This window comes from Pristiophorus japonicus, chromosome 10 (genome assembly GCF_044704955.1).
Source record: "Pristiophorus japonicus isolate sPriJap1 chromosome 10, sPriJap1.hap1, whole genome shotgun sequence".
NCBI classification, from domain to species: Eukaryota; Metazoa; Chordata; class Chondrichthyes; family Pristiophoridae; genus Pristiophorus; species Pristiophorus japonicus.
In genome coordinates, this window is record NC_091986.1 from 43,058,342 (window position 1) to 43,079,401 (window position 21,060).

The following is a 21,060-nucleotide window of genomic DNA, read 5'->3' on the forward strand; positions in this document are numbered from 1 at the left end:
CCTGAAAGGGCGAGGTGGAAGCAGATTCACTACAGGTACAGCGTCAAAAGTCCGGAATCCGGACACCAGGATGATCCGTGTTGGGGTCGTCCGGAATCCAGAAAATGTTCCAGAATTCGGATCCCCGCCTCAGGCCACTGCCGACCTCGCCCCCTCCAACCTCTCTCCCGCCTCGAGCCACTGCCAACCTCGCCTCCTCCAACCTCTCCCTCGCCTCGAGCCACCGCCGACCTCTCCCCCGTCAACCTCCCCCCCCCCCCCCCCCACCGCCTCGGGCCGCCGCCGATCTCTCCCCCACCTCGGGCCACTGCTGACCTCTCCCCCGCCGACCTCTTCCCCGCCTCGAGCCACCGCCGACCTCTCCCCCGTCAACCTCCCCCCCCCCCCCCCCACCGCCTCGGGCCGCCGCCGATCTCTCCCCCACCTCGGGCCACTGCTGACCTCTCCCCCGCCGACCTCTTCCCCGCCTCGAGCCACTGCCGACCTCTCCCCCGCCAACCCCTCCCCCGCCGACCTCTCCCCCGCCAACCTCTCGCCCACTTTGGGCTGTGCCGATCTCTCCCCCACCTCGGGCCACTGCCGACCTCTCCCCCGCCGACCTCTTCCCCGCCTCGAGCCACTGCCGACCCCTCCCCCCCGACCTCTCCCCCGCCGACCCCTCCCCCGCCGACCTCTCCCCCGCCAACCTCTCGCCCACTTTGGGCTGTGCCGACCTCTTCCCCCACCTCGGGCCACTGCCGACCTCTCTCCCGCCTTGGGCTGCCGTCGATCTCGCCCCTGCTGACCTCTCACCCACCTCGGGCCCCTGCCGACCCCCTCCTCTCCCCTACCTAACTACCTTGGCCGAGACGTTTCCGGATTCCGGAAATACACAGAATCGGTCCCGAGGCTTCTGGATTTTCGACGCTGTACCTGTAGTAACTTTTAAAAGGGAACTGGATATATACTTGAAGTGGGATAAAATTGCAGGGCTATGGGGAAAGAGCAGCGGGTGTGGGACTAATTTGGCAGCACTTTCAAAGAGCCGGCACAGGCCTCCTTCTGTGCTGTCCCATTCTCTGATTGTATGAACACCACTCACAACACATTTCTGTTCCCAAAAACTTCCTTTTGCCCTACCTTTTGCTTTCTGTCCTCCAACCAATTTATAACACCACATAATTTGTGCATTGTCTTTGGCATGCATGTCTTGAGTACCTTATCTGATACTTTTCAAACATCCACTTACCACATTCACTGCATTTTCTTTATCTTTCCTCTCCTGAATTTGGGCTCCACTTCCCTCTTGGAGCGCTAAAGCTGAAGTTCCCAGGAGAGGAAATCATTTTCGCCTGCCGATGCCTTTGCGCTCCATGAAAAGCTATCGTCCCAAACGGGGCGCTACGCAATTTCTAGCCCATACAGTCTATTTCACTACCAATAGAGCTATGTAGAATATAACCAGCATTATCTCTGAGTTATAGAATTTCCTGCAATATTTAGGAAAGTTATGGGATCTTGCATGAAGCTTGGTCAAATCAAGTTTAAAAGTTATCTTTTATGTTTAAACAGTACTTAAAGTTGAGACCACCTCCCTTTAAAGAAAGAAAGACTTGCATTTATATAGCGTGTTTCATGACCACCAGACGTCTCCAAGCCTTTTGCAGCCAATGAAGTACTATGGAGTGTAGTCACTGTTGTAATGTGGGAAACGCGGCAGCCAATTTGCGCACAGCAAGCTCCCACAAACAGCAATGTGATAATGACCAGATAAACTGTTTTTGTTATTTGATTGCAGGATAAATATTGGCCAGGACACCGGGGATAACTCCCTACTCTTCTTCAAAATAGTGCCATGGGATCTTTTACGTCCACCTGAGAGAGCAGAAGGGTTAATGTCTCATCCGAAAGGCAGCACCTCCGACAGTGCAGCTCAGTACTACACTGGAGTGTCAGCCTAGATTTATGTGCTCAAGTCCCTGGAGTGGGATTTGAACCCACAACGGCGAGTGTGCTACTCACTGAGCCACAGCTGACATGCTTATTTTAATTTAATTGTAATGTTTATCCACTTCCCCCTTTATTTTGTTCTCACAGAGCCTTGCACTTACCACAGCTCAGAGAACCGGTAGCTGAACTACTTCTAGTACATTGAACCGAGGCCCCGTCTGCTCTCTCAAGTGGAGGTAAAAGATCCCGTGGCACTATTTCGAAGAAGAGCAGGGGAGTTAACCCCAGTGTCCTGGCCAATATTTATCCCGCAATCCACATTATTAAAAAACAGATTACCCAGTCATCATCACATTGCTGTTTGTGGGAGTTTGCTGTGCGCAATTTGGCTGCACATTTCCCACATTACAACAGTGACTACACTTCAAAAGTATTTAATTGGCCGTAAAACACTTTGGGACATCCTGAGGTCATGGAAGGTGCTGTAGAAATGCAAGTTCTTTCTTTCAAGTTCTTTACTGTGGCAATGCTATTGTGATCCTATCCTGCTGCCTTTCCAGAATAGAAGTGACATTTTCAACTCAGAATACTCCTGTGAAGTGCCTTGGGAAGTTTCACTACGTTAAAGGTGCTATATAAATACAAGTTGTTGGTTAATTTCGTGCCTTCTTTGGCTGGTATCCATATGCAATCTCAGTCTACTTTTATCAGAGGATGGAGCCAGTGGTATGAGTGATCGGACTTTTTGCTATGATGTCGCTAAAATATTCCACTTTCTAGTTGCTCATTGCAGGAGCAAAGTTTTTTTTTTTACAGCTTAATTTCACACTTTTGAAAGTCTCAGAAAAAGGCGATCAGTAGTGTTGGTGGGCTGTGAGATGAGATTGTGTTTTCCCTGAAGGCATGACCAGTTGTAATTTTGTTGTTTTGTGCAGTCTGGTGTTGGTCTGTGCTCTGTGGCTTCAGCAGTGTTTAGATCTGAGGTTTTCATTATCTGTCCAGCTTATCATTCATTCCTGATAGAGATTGATTCATTCAAGGAAGCAATTCATAATTTCTATCAAAAGAAAGAAGCCAAAACAAGATTAGAAGCCAAAACAAGATTAAACCCTAAATTCATCATCGAAGATAAAGGGAAGGAAAGATAAACAAGTGATGTAATTTTTCGCCAAAATAAGTTCAGCTTTTTTTTTTATCAAGTGTCAAAAAATGAAGCAGCCCAGTGTTCCAGTGCAGTGTGACACAGCGTGATAAGAAAGAACTTTGCTCACACAATTTCTGGTGGATTCCCAGTTCTAGCAATTCTGTCAATGAGGCTGTTTTCAAATCCTTTCATGGCCTCACCCCTCCCGATCTCTGTAATCTCCTCCAGCCCTACAAACCTCTGAGATCTTTGGCTTCTTGAGCATCCTCGATTTTCATCGCCCCACCATTGGTGGCTGTGCCTTCAGCTGCCTGTGTTCTAAGCTCTGGAATTCCCTCCTTAAACTTCTCCGCCTCTCCACCTCTCTCTCTTCCTTTGAGATGCTTCTTAAAACCTACCTCTTTGACCAAGCTTTTGGCCACTTGTCCTAATATCTCCTTGTGATGTCAAAGTTTATTTGATAACGCTGCTGTGAAGCAAATTGGGGCATTTTGCTATGTCTGTTGGACAGCTTATTTAATGGTTCACTTTTGCCTCAGTAAACTATGTACCACATCTTGGTCTCATCGAATGCTACAGCACAGAAAAAGGCCATTCTACCCATCAAGCTGGTGCTGGGATTTCTCTCTACATCATCCTAATCCCACTCTTCTACACAATCCCCATATCCTCTTTTTCAAGCATTTATTGAGTTCCCTTTTAAAAGAATTTGTGGATTTCACTGCGGTAATGGTTTGTGACTGTGACTTTCACCCCTCTTCCCCCACCCCGGGGCGCTATCGGGGTCACAAAAAGGGTCAATTTCGGCCCCTTATTGTTCCAGTCCTACTCCGGCTCCCTCACTCACTTGAGTCGAGTGCATTTCTATTATGAGACCTGGATTTTCAGCCTTTCAAATGGGAGTTAAGACTTCAGTCCCTTGACCAGACCTTTTCAGCATGTGGTAATAAAGCCAGAAACTTTCACTTAGACTAGACTGATGGAGAAAGTCATTTGGCCAATTCATCTGGTTCCTCTTTGCACAGCGCATACATTGTGCCAACTGCTCAAACTATGGGATATGTGACTCCTAAATCCAGCACCAAGATGCACCAAGTCATAAAATTCAATGTATTTCCCATATTAGTTGAAAGGTATGACGTAATTTTTAGTCTGTTAATTTCTTAACTTCCGTTGGGTTAACTGTTGTTTCATTTCTTCCCGAGCCATTTTCTGTAGCTGGAAGTCAGAAGTTGTTTCACTTCCTGATGCTCAAGTTCGATTTTCTGTTTGGCCATATGGTGAAGATGCAGCAGGCACAGCCTTCATTTACCTTGCTTTTTCCAGTCTGTAGCTTTTGTAACCCTCTTACAAGATTGCTCCTCTGATAATGATAGAGACTAAATATTGGCCAGGACTCCGGGGAGAAATCCCCTGCTCTTGTTTGAATTAGTGCCATGGGATGTTTTGCATCCACCTGATAGGGCAGACGGAGCCTCGTTTTAATTACACATCCGAAAGACGGCCCCTCCAATAGTGCAGCGTGCCCTGAGCCACGGATGACACTGATAATGATAATATGCCATTCGCAATGCACGTACAGGACTCTTGCTCACTACATCAGGTATTATGGGTTCAATTTTCCCCAAAGCATTTTTTTGCCGTACTTGAAGAGTTACGCCCAATTTTTTGGGGCCCAAGTACGCCAAAAAAAAAATGTTCTAAGTTTCCCTGTTAGATTTCTTCATTTTGGTGTGGCCTAACCCGACCTTTAGTTTTGGGGGTGGAGCCTTGATCTGCGGCAAAAAGATCGGGCTGCCATGGTAACCAGGGACACAATGCAAGCTGAGACTTAAAAAAATCGTAACTGAGTTACACTGGTGCAAATTGATTAGGGAAACTGTGGTTTTTCAACTTAGGCCAAAGAGAGCAGCCTGCTCCAAAACAACGGTGCAAATCACTGGGGAAAATTGAGCCCTATATGAGCAGTGAATTTCATGCCTCCAACACTACCCGAGATCTAAGTTTTCCTATACCCCACACTTGGAGGCAGCACAAAACATGAACTATCTTTCTGGTGAATGCCTATAGGGACCAGTGCAAAAAGAAATGTGACGTGGTGTTTGTAGTTTTCTGGCCTCTGTCTTAATCGCAATCTCCCGCTGTGCAATTAATTATATGGCAATGGCAAAATCTTAAAATATTAGGTTTCCTGGCTGTAATTTATTTGCTTCATCTGTTCTTTGCTTAAGAAATCATAGCATCACATTGCTATTAAGAACTAGTTGGTTTATTAACAAAGGTTTAACAATCACACTACACATTACCAGTTCATCCACTAGGCTCACAACTGCACACCTCATCATGGATGACCTAGACCCAACTGACTGGGGTTTTATTGGGTCTTGTGAACATCACGTGACCGGCTAAGCCACTCACAATGCAACAGCTCTACAAACCTATGAGCATCCTCGATTGCGCTGGTTCATGGGAGATTTTACAATTGTGATGATGCAAATGCATTTTAGCGGAATCTCGGTTGAACCTAACCGGCGCAATTTGAAGCACATTTACCGATTGCGCTCAAAGCGGAAAATCCACCCCGTAGCAATCTACAACATTGGGTTTCACGCACACTTACCTTGCAAACGGAAACTTGTGACCTTTGAGTAGTGGGATTCATTGCATTAAGTTAAATCATTCAAGTTTCTTTGCAATTTCCAGGGTGGTCTGATTAACTGGAATAGGCTCTTCCCTCCGCTACGCAACAGATATAATGGCAACAATCAGCAGCAAGAGAGTGGGCTGAATAGACCTTCAACGGGTGCCCCAGTTTCTGAAGAGCAGGTAAGCACTTCCATGGCGCGAGGTGATGTCTTCTTTTTAACCGGCACGACTAAATCTAACACTTTTGTGGCACAAGCTGTTCGACACTGGACATTTTGTTTCTGATTTACACCTTCCCCACAAACCAATGGTGCTCTACACATACACTGTTTCTTCAACAAAAGCAAAATACTGCGGGTGCTGGAAACACTCAGCAGATCAAGCAGCATTAATGGAGCGAGAGAAACAGAGTCAACGTTTCAGGGCAATGACTTTTCATTAGAACTGGAAGATGTTAGAGATGAATGGTTTTTAAACAATTACAGAGTGAGGGAAACGAGATGGGGGTGGGGGGCAGGAAAAGAACAAAAGGAAAGATCTGCGATAGGCTGGAGGAGTGATTCGGTGACAAAAGGGATGATGGTGCAAGGCAAAAGGGGCTGGTAATGGGACAAGTAAATAAACCAAAAATGTATCTCGAGGAGATGTAAATGGTGAGAGCAGAATAGCAGAGGGGGAGGGAAGCGCGGAGAATCTGGCAAAGCGGAGTAGGGTCCCGTGGCCTTCGAATGTGGTGGAGGAAAAGGGGGATGAGGGGTGACCCCAGGGGTGTGGACCACCCCAAATACCAGCCCACACCACCTCCTTTACCAACACTTACTGTCCAAGCAAACAGAAGAGGTGATTATGATCTAAAGTTGTTAAATTCGATGTTAACATCGGAAGGCTGTAAAGTGCCTGGTAGACAATGTTTCTTCAAGTTGTTTTCCTCTCACACGATTCTTTATAATTTTACAATGAAGTTCCAAGTATACTGTATATCACAGACGTCAGTTGTTATCATTTTAATCTAATTTATGGATATATATGCAGAGTCACGGTCTTGCTACACATGGTACCATTTAAATGAACTTTATATTGTATTAAGTATAAATTGTAACTATTTCTTTATTTTATATTCCTGTGGAGCAGATGTTCCGACCACATGACTGTTTCATTCACACCAATCTATTCCCTGAAATATAGATCATTTCTTGAGTCACTGGAGATGAATAAGAATTTCAGTGTCAAGCAGACAGCAGCAGCTTACGGCTTGTGAGACCTGTAGCAAAGGTGTCCCGGTTTTTGTTCAATTTATTGGTGTGATCAGTTTGTGGGGGGGGAAAAATCCACATTTTTACACCAAATTACACAGAATGTACAGCATAGAAATAGGCCATTCGCCCAACAGGTCAATGCCAATGTTTATACTCCACACAAGCCACCTCCCACCCCTCTTCATATCACCTTATCAGCATAACCTTCTATTCCTTTCTCCCTCATGTGCTTATCCAACTTCCCCTTAATACATCTTTTTTTGGCGTGGAAGCAAGTCACCCTCATTTCGAAGGACCGCCTGCGATGATGAATACATCTGTGCTATTCGCCACAACCACGCCCTGTGGTAGCAAGTTCCTCATTCTCAGCACTCTCTGCGTAAAGAAATTTCTCCTGAATTCCCCTATTGGATTTATGAGTGACTGTCTTATATTTATGGCCCCCTAGTTTTGGTCTCCCCCACAAGTGGAAACATCTTCTCAACGTCTACCCTATCAAACACCTTCATAATCTTAAAGGCCTCTATCAGGTCTCCTCTCAGCCTTCTCTTTTCCAGAATAAAGCGCCTTTCCTGCTAAGTACATCCTCTCATTTTTAGTATCATCCTTGTGAATCTTTTTTATAATTTCTCCAGTGCCTCTATATCCTTTCATAACCAGAATTATATGCAGTTCTTCAAAGTGTGGTTTAACCAGGATTCGATACAAGTTCAACATAACTTCTCTGCTTTTCAGTTCTGTCCCTTGGTTTGCTTTATTTTTTGTCCTCATTAACTTGCGTTGCTACTTTTAGTGATTTCAGTATTTGTTCCCGAGATCCCTATGCTCCACTAGCCCATTTAGACTCTTATTTTTCAAGCAGTATGTGGACTCTTTATTTGTCCTGCCAAAATGTAACACTTATTTATAGGTAGTGCATATGTCTGTGGTGGGTTGTTAGTGCCACCTATTGATGTATACGACAGGCATGACATCCATTTATTAAACCGATAAAAATGTATTTATATATTTTCATCTGCTGGGAACGCCTGAACTGCATTTTGTCATCAGCAGGGAAAATCAGTCACTGACCCCACCGTAAAATAACATGTGGAATCCAGAGACTTGTATTTATATAGCACCTTTATCATAGTGAACTGTCCCAAGGCACTTTACAGGAGAATTATGAGTTTAAAAGTTTGACACCGAGCCATATGAGGAGAAATCAGGGCAGGTGACCAAAAGCTTGGTCAAAGAGGTAGGTTTTAAGGAGCGCCTTGAAGGAGGAAAGCGAGGAAGAGAGGTTTAGGCAGGGAATTCCAGAGCTTAGGGCCCAGGTAAAAGAAGGCACGGCCACCAATGGTTGAGCGATTATAATCAGGGATGCTCAAGAGGGCAGAATTAGAGGAGCGCAGACATCTCTGTGCGGGGTATTGATTTTGAAGTCGAGGCGTTGCTTAACCGGGAGCCAATGTAGGTCAGCGAGCACAGGGGTGATGGGTGAGCGGGACCGCGTGCGAGTTAGGACACGGAGCAGCTGAGTTTTGGATCACCTCTACTTTAGGTAGGGTAGAATGTGGGAGGCCAGCCAGGAGTGCGTTGGAATAGTCAAGTCTAGAGGTAACAAAGGCACAGGGGGTATCAATGATGGTGTTTATAGACAGTTTGTGATGCCCAGGTATAACCAAAAGCCGAATCTTGCTGGAGCAATGACTGTGAGTGAACGACGCACGTCGCTATTAATGCGTAAATCGGCGAGTTCAGGGGATGAGGATATTCGCCGTGAGTTGCGAATCTCCAGAACTTGTTGCTCGATTTACGTCACTCAGCTGTTTGCTTCACACAATCGGCCTCTCGCCCTCAGCCTCCCTGTTATTTTTAAGAACTTGCTCGATTTACACATCAGTTGCCCATTAAACTCGCCGCAGAAAGTTAGGAGTAGTAATTAAGAGCAGAAGTACTTTTTTAACAACGCGATAATTGTTGATGCAAAGTCAATCAATCTCTCTGGCCCTGAAAGGAAACAATTTAAACTGTTGCGTCTCATTAATGCAGCTAGCAAATTCTTCTTACAAATTTTAAATTGTGCTTTTTCACATTTTTTCTCTTACTCTATTCTCCAATCCAATCTTTCTTTCCCTCTTTTTATTTCTCGTGTACCTGATTTGAATCGAATTCCCCCTATTTCCTTCTCCATTGTTCCTTTGTTTCTTTCTCAATCTTTAAATCTCATTGGTTAAGGAGATAGACTCTCTCTGAGTAAAGAAGTTTCTTCTGAATTCCCTGTTGGATTTCTTGGTGACTATCTTATATTGGTGGCCTCTAGTTGTGCTCTTCCCCACAAGATGAAACACTCTCTCTGTGTCTATATCAAAACCTTTCATAATTTTAAACACCTCTATTAGGTCATGATTTTACTGTGACAAATGAGATATGGGTGTTAAATATATTCTGAAACCACGGAGTGAAATGTACAGGAGTCAGTTCTTTTGCTGTAAATATTTAATAGTCACAGAATATAAATTTTTAAATGGCCTCAAAAGCTGGTGGACTGGGTGGTTACAAATGGCCTTTCACTTTTGGGATTTGGGATCTAGTCCAGCGTACCATGATGCAAGATCCTACAAATCCCCTGGGAGGACAGACACACCATTAGCGTCCTCGATCAGGCCAACATCCCCAGCATTGAAGCACTGACCACACTTGATCAGCTCTGCTGGGCGGGCCACATTGTTCGCATGCCAGACACGAGATTCCCAAAGCAAGCGCTCTACTCGGAACTCCTTCATGGCAAACAAGCCAAAGGTGGGCAGAGGAAATGTTACAAGGACACCCTCAAAGCCTCCCTGATAAAGTGCAACATCCCCACTGACACCTGGGAGTCCCTGGCCAAAGACCGCCCTAAATGGAGGAAGTGCATCCGGGAGGGTGCTGAGCACCTCGAGTCTCATCGGCAAACTAGTCCCACCCACCCTTTCCCTCAATGCCAATCTGTCCCACCTGTGACAGAGATTGTGGATCTCGTATTGGACTGTTCAGCCACCTAAGGACTCATTTTTAGAGTGGAAGCAAGTCTTCCTTGATTCCAAGGGACTGCCTATGATGACCATGATAGATAAAAAAAAGCCCTCTTTGTCTCTTGGAAGATTTACAGGGGATCCAGAGACAGTGCTGATATTTACAGGGATCCAGAGACAGTGCTGATATTTACAGGGATCCAGAGACAGCGCTGATATTTACAGGGATACAGAGACAGTGCTGATATTTACAGGGGATACAGAGACAGCGCTGATATTTACAGGGATACAGAGACAGTGCTGATATTTACAGGGGATACAGAGACAGTGGAATACAGAGACAGTGCTGATATTTACAGGGGATACAGAGACAATCCTGATATTTACAGGGATACAGAGACTGTTGATATTTACAGGGATACAGAGACTGTGTTGATATTTACAGAGATACAGAGAAGGTGCTGATATTTTACAGGGATACAGAGACAGTGCTGATATTTTACAGGGATACAGAGACAGTGTTGATATTTACAGGGATACAGAGAAGGTGCTGATATTTACAGGGATACAGAGAAGGTGCTGATATTTATAGGCGATCTGTCAGTTGGGTGTAGGATTTCTGAGTAAAACGAGTTTGCGCAATTGTGAAAGGGCTTGGCACTAAATAAGGCAAACCGAGGTCACAGGCTGGCCGGTAAGAAAATCAGTACTGTGTCATACTGGTCCAGTAGAGGGTGCTCTCCTGAAGTTGGGGCAAAGTGCAGCAAACTTTACAAGATCATTATAATAAGGGAAGTGATTTGAGCTTGATTCATCCATCCAAGGAGATCCTAAGGCCTCTCTGCCCCACTGTAGCATCCAATCGTTCCTTAAATGATATATAAAGTATATATAAGAACAGCTCTCAGACACCTCCATTCCGGGCAGAAAAACCCAATTTTCTCCAGTTATTTCACAACTCACATACCCCTGATACTGGAGATTAACCTTGTGCCTCTGCTCTACACTGCCTCAACACAGGATTTCTCCGCCCCCCCCCCCCCCATGCACACAGGGGCAAACTTAATTCAGATGCTATGGTGCGGAACAGTGGTTGAAAAATATGTTGTCTGTAAATTCCTTTAATCCTGACAAGGGTGGCATCCATGCTGGTGTTTCTGCTCCACACAAGTCTCCTCCCACCCTACTTCATCTCTCCTCATTAGTATATCCTTCCAATCCTTTCTCCCTCGTGTGTTTATGCAGCTTCCCCTTAAGTGCATCTATGTATTGTATTGTATTGTCTATGTATCAATGTCTCTGTATTGAAATGTATAAATAAACGTATTTCTCATTGAAACATATAACACTCTTAGTGGGCTTGACAGGGTAAATGCTGAGAGGCTGTTTTCCCCTGGCTGAAGAGTCTAGAACTAGGGAACATAGTCTCAGGATAAGGGGTCGGTAATTTAGGACTGAGACGAGGAGGAATTTCTTCACTCAAGGTTGTGAATCTTTGGAATGTTCAGTCGTTGAGCATCTTCAAGACGGTGATCGATAGATTCTTGGGCACAAAGGGAACCAAGGGATGAGGGGACCGGGCGGGAAAGTGGAGTTGAGGTCGAAGATCAGCCACGATCTTATTGAATGGCGGAGCAGGCTCGATGAGGCCTGTATGGCCTACTCCTGCTCCTGTTTCTTATGTTCTTATGCGGTGTGGTTGCCAACTTAAGCTGGACCTGTTCCCCAGAGGTTTCATCGCATGACCTCTAAAGTTTCTCCCTCCCCTCCCAAAGGTAAATGAAGCAATACTCTGGAATATCGAACCACAGCCTCAACTTGTTGAAAGTTTTTAAAGCATTGCTTATGTTTCACAAGCCTTTCAGTTTGCTCTAAACCCATCATGCTGTCTCCCTAATTAACAATGTTAGTGATGTCCTCCCTACACTAAAAATATGACCCGGGGGAGGGGTGACTTGAATCCACTTGCAACCCTCTGATGCCTCTAACAAACAGGTGGCCAGAATTCAAAGCTGTGCTGTTGTCGGCAGAATGAAGGGATTTTATTTTAAAAGTAGCAGGGTCATCTGTGATGCTGCACTTGGTCAGTCAGAAGATAAACTTCATTGGAAGAAGCATGATACTGTGCAGAGTGCTGTGTGATAGCGTTCCGATGTACAGCAGTCTTGCAGTGTTCTGGTCGCAGTTTTACTGCCCTCTGCTGCTAGTAGTGAGTTATAAAGACTAACATGAGCATTCAAAAATGGGAATGTGGGAGGAGGCATCGATACATTTGATAGATAATATCTTCTGTAATGACTGTTATGAAAATGTCAGGGTACAGTCACTCATTCCTCTTCTAGAGTATGCTGTTTTGAAAAATTTTTTGCTCTTTGGTGAAAAGTCCCTTTTTTGCACCTCATTTCTGGGGTCGCGGTTTCATTATACATATATTGTACCCGGTATTACCCTCCCTCAGGTTTCACTCAAAGGTCTTGCAGACCTTTTATTGATGCTTATGATTCACACACAAGATATTTTAACATGCAGAAAGTTATGCCTCAATTTCCCGTTCACCCCTGTAGTTCATTGACCTACATTGGCTCTCGGTCTGTCAGTGCCTCAAATTAAAAATTCTCATTTTTGTGTTCATAACATTTATATACATTTATATAGTGCCTTTAAAGTAGTAAAACATTCCAAGGAGCTTCACAGGAGTGTTAGCGAACAAAATTTCACACCGAGCCACATAAGGGGATATTAGGGCAGATAACCAAAAGCTTGGTCAAAGAGGGGAGAGAGGTAGAGAGGTTTAGGTAGGGAGTTCCAGAGCTTCGGGCCTCGACAGCTGAACCACGGCCACCATGGTGCAGCAATAAAAATCAGGGATGCTCAAGAGACCAGAATTAGAGGAGCGCAGATATCTGGCGGTGGGGGGGAGGAGGGGGGGACAAGGAAGAGAATTTTGTAAGGGTGGAAAATGGGAGCCCAGCCAGGAGTGCATTGGAATAGTCAAGTCTAGAGGATAACGGTTTCAGCAGCAGATGAGCGAGGCAAGGGTGGAGTCGGGCTGTTCCTCCGTGGCCTCGCACCCCCCTCTCTGTAACCTCCTCCAGCTCTACAACCAATGGTCCCTTTAATTATGTTTGGCGCCTTGCGGCCCCTTGAAGCGGCCCGCGCATGCACAGTTTTTATATTGAAAAGCCGGCCAGCCGGCTGCGTGGGGTTCCTGAGCACTGCGCGGCCACGCAGCTTAAAGGGAAAGTTGCCTGCAATCTCCGCTCTGATTGTTGGAAGAATCTCAAGTGAGATGAGTTAGAAGGTGTCACAAATTTATTGTTGTGATCTGGAATTCACTGCCTGAAAGGTCGGTGGAAGCAGATTCAATAGTAACTTTCAAAGGGGAATTGGATAAATATTTGAAAAGGAAATATTTGCAGGGCTATGGTGAAAGAGCAGGAGGGTTGGGACTAATTGTATAGCTCTTTCAAAGAACAGGCATGATGGGCTGACTGGCCTCCTCCTGTGCTGTGTGTCATCTGTGGCTCAGTGGGTAGTGTTATATATTTACTCTGTACAGCCACCAGAGGGCTCATCCTCTTGAGTCCCAAGGGATCCCATAATCCCGTGGGAGCACAGGTATTTAAGGAGGCTTCACAGGTTGGAGAGGCACTCTGGAGACCTGCAATAAAAGACTACGGTCAAACTTTACTTTGAGCTCACAGTGTTCAGTCTGACTCCTTCTCCATACACAACAGGTAGCACACCCGCCTCTGAGTCAGAAGATTGTGGGTCAAGTCCCACTCCAGGGACTTGACCACACAAATCTAGGCTGACACTCCAGTGCAGTGCTGCGGGAGTGCTGCACTGTTGGAGGTGCTGTGTTTCGGATGAGATGTTAAATCGAGGCCCCATCTGCCCTCTCAGGTTGACGTAAAATATCCCATAGCACTATTCTGAAGAAGCGCAGGGGTGTTATCCCTGGTGTCCTGGCCAATATTTATCCCTCAATCGACATAACAAAAAACAAATTATCTGGTCTTTATCATATTGCTGTTTGTGGGAGCTTGCTGTGCGCAAATAGGCTGCCGCGTTTTCTACATTACAACAGTGACTACACTTCAAAAGTACTTCGTTGGCTGTAAAAGCGCTTTGAGATGTCCAGTGGTAGTCAAAGGCACTATATAAATGCAAGTCTATATCTATCTATGTGCTTCTATGAGACATTTAGAGAAAAGGACAAGTTGCAGGACTTATAACCGAGTTGCAAGTGTTGACTTGCGTTTTATTTTTCTGATTTGCATTGTGTTTTTTTGTGTTGCAGGTGGCGAGACTGATGGAGATGGGGTTTTCTAGAGTCGACGCTTTGGAAGCTCTGAGAGCTACAAACAATGACCTTAACATGGCCACAAACTTCTTACTCCAACACTGACAAGAGCAGGTGGCTTACAAGGACTATGTTATCTGACCTCAGCGTTCAATATGTACCTGTTGAGCTGACACTGGGCAACGCAAAGGTCAGAGATTTTGGGAGGGCGATGAGAAAAGAAATACCTGATTTAAAATTGTAAGAGTTGAGTATATTTTGGCATCAAGTACATGTTTACTGTTCGAATCACTAAAAGGTCATCGCCGAAGGGAACAGGCCTGAGAGCGTCATAATGTCAATAAATAAAGTATTTAAGTTCTCAAAGGTGTGATGCAACTGATTTTTACAAACAAATTAGTATGTTACTGTATGAAACTGAATTTAAATTGCTCAATAAAGTGGTTAGCTTAATACAGATTGTTGCTTCTACCTTGGCCCAATAATTAAAACAGATTCAAATATAAAGCTTTTCACTCTCATCCATTTTAAATGTTTTTCTTCGCCTGTCTCCACTCTTCACTTTATTTTATCCTCTTTCGCGCCCCCTTGGTTGCACAGGGCCTTCTTTGTGCGATAGGGTGGGAAGACAAGCCATCAGCGTTGATTTCGGCCAACGCGGCTGGTGAGATGCGTTGCTCGGAAAGCACGACATATGTTGACTTGCTCTAAGCAAAACTTGCATTTTTACAGCGCTTTTCCCGACCTTGGGACGTCCCAAAATGCTTTACAGCCAATGAAGTACTTTTGAAGTGTAGTCACTGTTGTAATTAAGAAAACGCGGCAGCCAATTTGCACACAGCAAGCTCCCACAAACAGCAATAAGATAAATGACCAGATAATCTGTTTTTAATGATGTTAGTTGAGGGATAAATATTGACCAGAGTGCCCTGGGAGCATTTATGTCCACCTGAGATTTACATCCACCTGAGAGAGCAGACGCAGCCTTGGTTTAACGTCACATCCGAAAGACGTCACCTCCGACAGTGTAGCACTCTCTCAGCACTGCACTGGGAGTGTCGGCCTAGATTATGTGCTCAAAACATACGATCGTGACAAGTAGCTGGTAACGAACCCGATTGAACAGACGGCTGGCGTGCACAAACAGCTCGTCCTCCTCTCTCTTCCTGAACTACCCAAGACTGTTAGACCAAAGTCAACATCGATCCACCCTCACGAGCTCTCACTCCACCACCTGCAATGAGGGCATTTTAGGTCCTTCTTTTATACCCTTTTTTAGGGGTGGACCTGGGGTAGAATATTGACAAGACTATTTAATCTGTAAGGTTCCCCTTAAAACTAGGTGCCCAATGGTATGTCGAGTTCTTTGTATAAGCCATGGAAAAAGGCCAACCCTCTTGTTATCTCCTACCTGTTATCTCCCACCTATCAGGGGTCTTCTCACAATCATTACACATGGTTTCTGTACTTAACCAATCATGGCCTTACAGCAGGCTGAGGACTGTCTTCCCCATAACCTCTAACGTCCTCCAGCCATACAACTCTCCAAGAGTCTCTTCTCTCATACTCATTTTCCAGGAAAACGAAACTTAAGTAGTTCCAGCAAAACGTAACTTATACATTAACCCCTTACTTGTCACGAGCTGTCATACAATCATCGAAACATAGTATTATCGCGTCATAATTTCATTCGCGTAACCATATACATTTTAGGTACCCCTAATTTCTAACAGTGTGTGTGAATTGCCTCGGAATCTCTATGTCAAGCTATACCTGACTAATCTATGGGATAGGTCTCTCAACTTGGGTACCAGTCCCCAGATGCCTTAGTTTTGTACTGATACAATGTCTTGGCCATTGACGACAGGTCCATCCAATTTTCTTACTTTGAAAATGTAGTAATTGTTTGGCTTGCTAGGCCACTTCAGAAGGCATTTCGAATCAACCACATTGTGGTATCCTCTCATCATCATAGGCAGTCCCTCGTATCGAGGATGACTTCCTTCCACGCCAAAAAGGGATGAGTTCACAGGTGTTTCACTGAGTGACCTGATATTCCAGGTACAGAACGACATGTTGAAGGGTGGAAGATGCCTGTGCATGGATCTTTTTACCGTGTGGTGGCCGCTGCACACCAGCCATCACACGGGCTTGTCAGAGCTAGGTCTTGGTCCAGTGGCAAGGATTAACCAAGGATACTGGAGACCAGCTCTGCTGCACAGACCTAGTGCGCACACATATTACAGTGTGGGCTGGCCCGTGCTGCCCCTGGGCCCATGCCTCACCTTGTCCTTGATCACGTTGCTCCACGATCACTCGCCGCTCCTGCTGTACCTGCCCACGCTCCAATTACCGACCTGGATTATGGTGACGTCCACACCAGCCGCCCTCTTCATAGCCGTCGCTCTCTTGCACCAGCTCGCGCTGCTCCCTGAAGTGGTATGCTCCACACTGCTCACCTTTTAAGGCCCTGACTTGCCGCTGATGGTCCTCGCAGATAGGGCCTGTTATTCCCAGACAATGGCCTCAGTTTTCCCCAGTGATTTGCGCCGTATTTTTGGAGCAGGCTGCTTTTTTGGCATAAGTTTAAAAAAAAACACAGTTTCCCCAATCATTTTGCACTAGCGTAACTCAGTTACGATTTCTTTAGGTATTTTCTTTTCAGCCAAAAGGGGCGTAACCTGCCAACCGCGCCAATGCTGACCATTTAGGCAAGTTTGGCCAGCTGAGAGTTACTCCAGTTCTGCTTAGGTCAACGTATGTGGCCTCTGCAGAAAAACCTTCTGGGGAGTTAAAGAAATCGCCGCAGGCAAGTGCAGCAGATGCCTGGACAGCAGCAGCAGGAAAGGTAAGAGAGAGGGGGTTTGGGGAGGGGAAAGAGGGGGAGGGGGGAAGAGAGAGAGAGGAGGTGGGGAGTGGGGGGAAGCCTTTCGGATGTAGTTAGGTGCAGGGACGGGGAGGAAGAGGCCATTCGGCCTGGGATTAGGGGTGGGGACCGGCACCGGTATCGGGGGGGAGTTTAATAATTGGAAGTAAGTTGCTGCAATATATTTTAATGTGTTTTTAAGTTGATGCAATATGATTTTAAGTTGATGCAATGTGTTTCAATGTGATTTTAAGTTGATACTAATATGTCCTTATTATACAGAACAAATGCACACGAGGCCCATACCAGAGAGAAGGTCACTCTGTGACCAGTAACCTTTATTCACCAGCACTGAAGTGCAGAAGATGGGCGGAGCTACCCCTTTTATACCTGAAAGTCCAGGTTAGGAGTGTCTCCCACAAGTTCACCACCTAGTGGTCAGTGTTCTCACAGTGTACAACTTAGGTCAGTTTATACATGGATTAGAATGACAGTTGAATACATGACATCACCTCCCCCCCCCAAAGTCTTATTGGGATCACAGGTTAAGTCTCTCTGGTGGTTTACGCTCCCTTGTAGAGCGCGTAAGTTGGGGCTCCGGTCGTTGGGCGCTGGCCTGAGTGTCTGCTGTTTGCGGTGCCTCAGGCCTGTCCGGACTGCCCACAGTGACTGGGCTCTCCTCCACTTGATTCCGGTGTTCGGTCACCTGTGGTGGAGTGAACTCGACATCGTGTTCTTCCTCTGCTTCTTCTATGGGGTTGCGGAACCTCCTTTTTGTTTGATCTATGTGTTTGCGGCAGATTTGTCCATTGGTGAGTTTAACTACCGGAATCCTATTCCCCTCTGGCAATCACAGTGCCTGCGAGCCATTTGGGCCCTGCAGCGTAGTTGAGGACAAAGACAGGGTCATTGACATCAATACATCGTGCCCTCGCATTCCTGTCATGGTAGTCACACTGTGACTGGTGCCTGCTCTCAACAGTTTCTTTCATGGTGGGGTGTATAAGGGATAACCTGGTTTTGAGTGTCCTTTTCATTAGCAGCTCTGTTAGTGGAACCCCTGTGAGCGAGTGTGGTCGGGATCTATTGGCCAACAGGAGGCGTGATAAGCGGCTTTGTCGGCAACCCCCTTGGATTCTGAGCATCCCCTGTTTGATTATCTGCACTGCTCATTCCGCCTGGCTGTTTGAGGTCGGCTTGAACGGTGCCGTTCTGACATGCTTGATACCATTTCCTGCCATGAAGTCCTGGAATTCAATGCTTGTAAAGCACGGGCCATTGTCGCTGACCAAGACGTCCGGCAGACCATGGGCGGCGAACATTGCCCGTAGACTTTCTACCGTGGCAGAGGATGTGCTTGAATTGAGAATGTCACACTCGATCCATTTGGACTAGGCGTCTACTACAACCAAAAACATTTTTCCCATGAAAGGACCTGCGCAGTCCACATGGATGCGTGACCATGGCTTGGCGGGCCATGACCAGGGGCTAAAGGGGGCTTCCCTGGGCGCATTGCCCAGCTGGGCACACGTGTTGCACCTGCGAACACAAAGTTCCAGGTCTGCATCTATCCCTGGCCACCAAACGTGTGACCTGGCAATTGCCTTCATCATGACAATGCCCGGGTGCTCATCGTGGCGTTCTCGGATGAATGCCTCTCTGCCCATCTGTGGCATGACTACTCGGTTTCCCCATAGTAGGCAATCGGCCTGAATCGAGAGTTCATCCTTGTGCCTGTGAAATGGTTTAAATTCCTCAGGGCATGCCCCGTACGTGCCTGCCCAGTCTCCATTCAGGTCACATTTCTTGACTAAAGACAGCAGCGGGTCTCTATTTGTCCAGACTTTGATCTGACGGGTTGTCACGGGTGATCCTTCACTTTCGAAAGCTTCAACAGCCATGACCATCTCAGCAGCATGCTCGGTTGCCCCCTCGGTGGTGGCCAGTGGGAGCCTGCTGAGTGCATCGGCGCCGTTTTCAATGCCGGTCTGTGCCGAATTGTATAGTCATAGGTGGCTAACGTGTATGCCCACCTCTGTATGCGGTCCAACGCATTTGAATTTATGGCCTTGTTGTCGGCCAAAAGGGACGTTAGGGGTTTGTGATCTGTCTCCAGCTCAAATTTCCTGCCAAACAGGTACTGGTGCATTTTTTTTTACTGCATATACACATGCAAGTGCTTCCTTTTCTACCATCCCGTAGCCCCTTTCTGCCTGGGACAGACTTTTGGAGGCATAAGCTACCGGCTGTAACTGACCCTTGGCTTTAACATGCTACAACACACACCCGACCCCATAGGACGATGCATCGCACATTAAAACAAGTTTCTTACATGGGTCATATAGCGTTAACAGATTGTTGGAACATAACAAATTGCGTGCTCTATCAAAAGCCCTTTCCTGGCTATCCCCCCAGGCCCATTCGTGACCTTTGCGTAGGAGCATGTGTAGCGGCTCGAACAGCATGCTCAATTTGGGAAGAAAGTAACCAAAATAGTTCAGGAGCCCCAGGAACGAACGCAGCTCCATCGTGGTTAGGGGTCTGGGTGTTCTCTGGATCACTTCCATTTTGGACGGAGTAGGTCTGATCCCGTCTGCTGCTACCCTCATCCCCAGGAATTCTATCTCTGGAGCTAGGAAGACGCACTTCGTCTTTTTCAGTCGCAGCCCTACCCGGTCCAGTCTGCGTAGCACCTCCTCCAGGTTGTGGAGGTGTTCTTCAGTATCGCAACCCGTGATGAGGATGTCGTCTTGAAAAACCACCGTCCTTGGAACCGACTTGAGTAGATTTTCCATGTTTCGTTGAAAGATCGCGGCGGCCGAGTGACTCCCGAACGGACATCTGTTGTACTCAAACAACCCCTTGTGTGTCGTGATGGTGGTCAGTTCCTTCGACTCACTCGCCTGCACCTGGGTCATGTAAGCTGAGGTCAGGTCCAATTTTGAAAAAAGTTTGCCACCAGATAGCGTCGCAAAGAGGTCCTCCGCTCTCGGTAGCGGGTACTGGTCTTGGAGTGATGCCCGATTGATGGTGGCCTTGTAATCACCACATATCCTGACCGACCCATCCACCTTGAGCACTGGCACAATCGGACTCGCCCAGTCACTGAATTCATAGAAACATAGAAAATAGGTGCAGGAGTAGGCCATTCGGCCCTTCGAGCCTGCACCGCCATTCAATGAGTTCATGGCTGAACATGCAACTTCAGTACCCCCTGCCTGCTTTCTCACCATATCCCTTGATCCCCCTAGTAGTAAGGACTTCATCTAACTCCCTTTTGAATATATTTAGTGAATTGGCCTCAACAACTTTCTGTGGTAGAGAATTCCACAGGTTCACCACTCTCTGGGTGAAGAAGTTTCTCCTCATCTCGGTCCTAAATGGCTTACCCCTTATCCTTAGACTGTGACCCCGGTTCTGGACTTCCCCAACATTGGGAACATTCTTCCTGCATCTAACCTGTCTAAACCTGTCAGAATTTTAAACGTTTTTATGAGGTCCCCTCTCATTCTTCTGAACTCCAGTGAATACAAGCCCAGTTGATCCAGTCTTTCTTGATAGGTCAGACCCACCATCCCGGGAATCAGTCTGGTGAACCTTCGCTGCACTTGCTTAAAAGCAAGAATGTCCTTCCTCAAGTTAGGAGACCAAAACTGTGCACAATACTCCAGGTGTGGCCTCACCAAGGCTCTGTACAACCGTAGCAACACCTCCCTGCCCCTGTACTCAAATCCCCTCGCTATGAAGGCCAACATGCCATTTGCTTTCTTAACCGCCTGCTGTACCTGCATGCCAACCTTCAATGACTGATGTACCATGACACCCAGGTCTTGTTGCACCTCCCCTTTTCCTAATCTGTCACCATTCAGATAATAGTCTGTCTCTCTGTTTTTACCACCAAAGTGGATAACCTCACA

At 46.4% G+C, this 21,060-nt stretch overlaps 1 protein-coding gene across 2 annotated transcripts in view; it reads left to right on the plus strand.

The window, feature by feature from the left end:
* ubac2 (UBA domain containing 2) overlaps positions 1-14,726 on the plus strand; it is a 328,535-nt gene extending 313,809 nt beyond the window's left edge. For both annotated transcript variants that reach the window (XM_070891399.1, XM_070891398.1), the window contains 2 exons: positions 5,777-5,899; positions 14,275-14,726. In XM_070891399.1, the coding sequence (XP_070747500.1) occupies positions 5,777-5,899; positions 14,275-14,382 (231 nt within the window). In that variant the 3' untranslated portion in view covers positions 14,383-14,726. The remainder of the gene's footprint in view (positions 1-5,776; positions 5,900-14,274) is intronic.
* The last annotated feature ends 6,334 nt before the right edge of the window (positions 14,727-21,060 follow it).